Source organism: Liolophura sinensis, chromosome 3 (genome assembly GCF_032854445.1).
Source record: "Liolophura sinensis isolate JHLJ2023 chromosome 3, CUHK_Ljap_v2, whole genome shotgun sequence".
NCBI lineage: Eukaryota > Metazoa > Mollusca > Polyplacophora > Chitonida > Chitonidae > Liolophura > Liolophura sinensis.
Window position 1 is genome coordinate 18,943,570 of NC_088297.1, and position 4,482 is coordinate 18,948,051.

General features: G+C 40.3%; 1 protein-coding gene across 1 annotated transcript; it reads right to left on the minus strand.

Annotated features, from left to right (window-relative positions):
• Positions 1–662: 662 nt before the first annotated feature.
• LOC135463443 (zinc finger protein 239-like) lies at positions 663–2,363 on the minus strand. The gene is made up of 2 exons (XM_064740703.1): positions 2,303–2,363; positions 663–1,729 (listed from the first exon to the last, which is right to left on the minus strand). The coding sequence occupies exons 1-2, from the start codon at positions 2,361–2,363 to the stop codon at positions 663–665; spliced, it is 1,128 nt and encodes a 375-aa protein (XP_064596773.1).
• Positions 2,364–4,482: the final 2,119 nt, after the last annotated feature.

Below are 4,482 nucleotides of genomic sequence, written 5' to 3' on the forward strand. Positions count from 1 at the left end.
ACCACGCAAACATAGTTTAAAAGTAATTTACTTCATCAAATCAAAAACCAATGTTCGATTTTTCCAGGTACGAGTTCACGACAAGTAGGTAACGTGACGTCACATTTTCACAAAGAAACAATTCGCTCGGTTGTTCCAGTGAGAACAACATGTCACGAGGAAAATGCAAAGGCGAAATGTAAACGGCAAATTGGAATTCCCGCCATAATGTATTTCAAGCAACATACATGTATATGTGTGCCCATAAAGCATGACAGGCACTTCCTTCAATCTACACTTTTCACCAGCTAATTTATCTAGCTGCATGTAAAATATCGAAATATCACCTGATAAAACCGCACAACAAAAGTCCCATATTCAAATATTACAGGAAAGGACGAAACAATTAAGCAATCGTCATTTTTAGACACACAAGTGAAAACCGTATCTAAAACTATAGCCTGTTGGTTTAATGATTTCTAAAACAGAATGGGAGCATGATGCACCTAAATCAAGTGGCTCCAAACCGTGCATATTTTTGTTCGTCACTGTTTGTTAATTGCAATTCAAGAAAGGGTTTAAGAAATCTTTAATAGATAAGCGAAGGTTTTCAGATGCAGTTTTCAGTGGTCTGTTTCATGATTATGACGACTTTCTTTTATTTTTTCCTTTAAATTATCTGTTTACGAAGTCTCCGATGTTTCCTGTACAAGAGATGTTTGTGTCCCTGTTGACGTTTCGGGAATTGAGATGATAGATTCTTCAGAGTCTATTACCTCCTCAACGGCTACAGTTTGCAGAGCTGGTGGTAATTCTGTGGTCAACACTGATGCTGGTGTAATTTCTAAAGTCACAATTGTCTTAGTTGGACCTGCTGTGGATGTCGTTGTCGCTGTAGCAGATGCTGATCCTGATGCTGTAATAGTCGTGTTGGACGCCAGTTCCTCTGCTTGCGGTTTCGTTACGGTCTCATCAACTGTGCCTCTCTCGTGCGATTTTTGGTGCTCCACGAAACTCTTCTTGGTTGAGAAGACGAGGCCGCAGGCATCGCATCGAAGCATTCCCAGCTTCTCGTGGCGCTTCATATGAACTATAAGAAACTTCTCTCTGTTGAACCCACGGTCGCACAGACCACACTTGTATGGGAAGTTGCCAGTGTGGATTCGCTGATGAATCGTCAACTTCTGTCGCTCACCGAACTGTTTGTGGCAGACGTCACACACATGGTTTTTTACCCCTAGGTGGATCTTCATATGTTTCTGAAGCCCGATCCTGTGAGCGAACCCTTTCTGGCAGATACCGCACATATATGGCTCGTCCTGGAGATGTGCTTTCATGTGGTCTGTATAACGGGATTTTTCAGAGAACCATTTCTGGCAAACGGAACAGGTAAAAGTGTTTTCTCCAGTGTGTCGACCCTTGTGTCGCCTCAAGCCGTCTAGCTGAGAGAAATTCTTAAAACAGTAGGGGCACTGGAATGGTTTCTCTCCAGTGTGCACGACCGAGTGTCTCTGCAGATTGCTGGGAGTCGTAAACGTTTTCCCACACGTCTCGCAACTGTGAGGTCTACTAGGCTTCCATGGTGGTCTTTTCGGCACTTTCTTGGCCAATTTTTGGAGTTCCTGTTGGAGCTGAGCAGCGATTTCTCCATCTTTCACAACGATGCTTGGCCGTGGTGGTTGAGTAGGTGTCTTTTTGGCGTTTGGGTTGCATATGAAACCAGTTACCGGATCCAAACAAGACTGGTCATCTGAAAGAAAAACGAGAAAAATAGACCAAGATTTTAAATATATATGCATCGCACCTGAAATATGGCACTACGGTTTTCTCCATTCACCGCTATCGTAGAAGTGAAAAATTCTTGAGACTGAAGTTAGATACCAGTCTAAACTACAGAGAATATAGGCCTAAATGAAGTACATATATAGACAGACAAAAGTATACCAATGGGTTGGATGCAATTCACATTTCAGTCTGGCCTGTATGGCCTCCGGAAAGATGTTACCAAAATATATATGCGATATGGAGGAATTAAGGAAATATTCGATTGGTGTTCTCCTACGTATCCAAGAATATTTCACTTGACTGTAGGACTGTGACCAGCATTATTCTGGGAGGAAGCCAGGCAGAGCCCGGGGGAAACCTACGACCCACGTACGACCGGAGAGGAATCCAGCATGAACTGGACTTAAACTCAAAGCGTCCGCATTGGGGAGAGACCTCTGTATCATTGCGCCGCGCTGGCACGCCAACCACGGAAGCCCCTTTATGGAAAACAATTCTTCGTGCTCTTGCTTATTCCGATAATTGAACCTCATCTCACTGGATCGTCTTGGGCACCCGGGGGAAGTTGGTTCCTTGTCAAACAGATTCGGAGGCTGCATCACAGGTTTACATCGAGTTGTATCGTGACACTTCTTTTGTATTAACCACAAAATTTGCAAATCTAATTGTCACCGTGTAGGAAAGTGTTTAATGTGTTTGTATATTAAATGTGATGACAACACATTTCTAGTAATTCTAGACCGGTGACGTATAGTATATTTTTTTTACCTAGTTTTACTTAAGACGTGACGCCAAGAGGCGTGCAAGATACTACATATATTATTTAACCAGTTGCCTAAGCACTTAAAAAAAAAACTGATGTCAACTAACAAGAGGTCGGATTTCGCCGGTAACATATGTCAACATTTGCCAAATATCACACTGTCGTAACAGCGCTCGCTTCACTCTCTATCTTGAAGACATTTGAGTGAACATCCTTGAAAATTAAAACCATCTCTCTCTGCTGTTTTGTTTTAATTACAAATTTTCTTAGGTTTCCCTCATTCCATTGTGAAAAGCGTTTTTGAATAAACCAGTGCAGTTTGGGGCTCTATGCACACTTTCACAAAACTTCCTAAATGAGTCTTTCGTTGCTTTTCTCTTCAATGACTTCGCCTTATCAGGCTACTGTAGATTATATATACATATGTTACACGTATTCAACATGTAAAAGACCGCTTTGGTGACCTACATGTAGTTATTACAGCGTCGGCTTCGAAGTCGGGAGAACTGGGATCAAACCCGGGTCAGGTCATACCAAGGACTTTACATGTGGTTGCCGCCATGTAACATGTTTTGCCATCGTATTTACAATTAATTTAACCTACGATCACTTTGTGGAAAAGGGCCTTGATTTATATTTGGCACATCAGTTCTGTAAGAAATCCATCAACACCAAAGGAAATAGAAATATGACCGACATATTCTACCACAAATTTAAGTAAGTATAATGTAGAATGTTCCACAGATGAAAATATAGGCTTTGAGAAAATCTTGATAAAGAATTCTTGCATTTTCTGGAATAAAAACAGAACCATTTCACCTACATGCTCATACTAATGCAATATACGTATATGTATAGCGGCATGAATCCAGAGTGAACTTAGCTACTGTTTTTTTTTTCTTTCACAGGTTACATATTCTGTAGTCCTTCACATTTTGAAGCGATATATGGACTCTAACCTCAGAAAATACGTCACAGGTCTTTTGCATTTATCCCACTCTTAATATCTTTCATGGGAGCCACCAGTGAATTCGCCTGTCAAGTGTCACTGAATTTGACCCAGCAGTATTGGAGATATGACCAGATAAGAGCGACTGAGATAAATTCGACTGACAAGAACTTATATACTAGAGTTTATAGTATATAAGTTTACCGACCAAGATTTACAGATTGGATAAATTAAGTCCTAGAACATCACTTGCGTCTATCAAACATCTGAACATTGCTCACTGGTTCCATTTACAGCACTTTATATATATGCTTAGTTCTTTGGGTGCGAATGCCGACTTACCACCTAAGACACCGGGGTCGACCAGCCCTTAGACCACATCCTTAGGCTGAGCGCCTTAACTGCCAATATTCCAAAATCTTAGAATGAGAAGTTTAATGATTAAAGACTCTTACTGATAACACAGCCTACGAAAAAAAAATACAAAATAGTTTTATTGACAGGATATATACTGTAGTCATTTATAGGGTTTACGAAAACCATGAAAATGAAGAGAATCAAGTCATGCCACATAACAGCAGGAACAATTTATATTCAAATTGAACATAAACATCTATGGAAGACCACGCAAAGTAGTAAATCTTAATAATAGCAAACTTTGAATTTTGGCCAAGAAAAATTACCACAACCTAACTGTAAATAATAAACAACTTTAGACCTGTTTCGACTGCTGACAAAACATTTTGTTTAATGTCCATAACAAGTCTAATCTGCATAAAGTAAAAGAACTGCGAAGTTACCTCCATGGGCATTAACATATTACCAATGGAGAACATCTACAGAAGGAAATACGCCTGTATAAGAATGCGATGCATTTACTTTGTCGTGCTGAACAGGTTTATACGTTGAGGAACACAGTACGTTCAACGGGGAAAACCACCACACAGCAGAGTCCAATAGCAAACACTCTGTTTTTTAGACACTGTAGAATCAACGGGAGAAAATG

Bases quoted from the DNA above. Each gene is read 5' to 3' on its own strand.
- LOC135463443 (XM_064740703.1), bottom strand. From the start codon at position 2,363: ATGCAGCCTCCGAATCTGTTTGACAAGGAACCAACTTCCCCCGGGTGC. The intron at 1,730-2,302 runs GTGAGATGAGGT...TTTTTCTTTCAG, and splicing joins CGGGTGCCCAAGACGATCCA to ATGACCAGTCTTGTTTGGAT.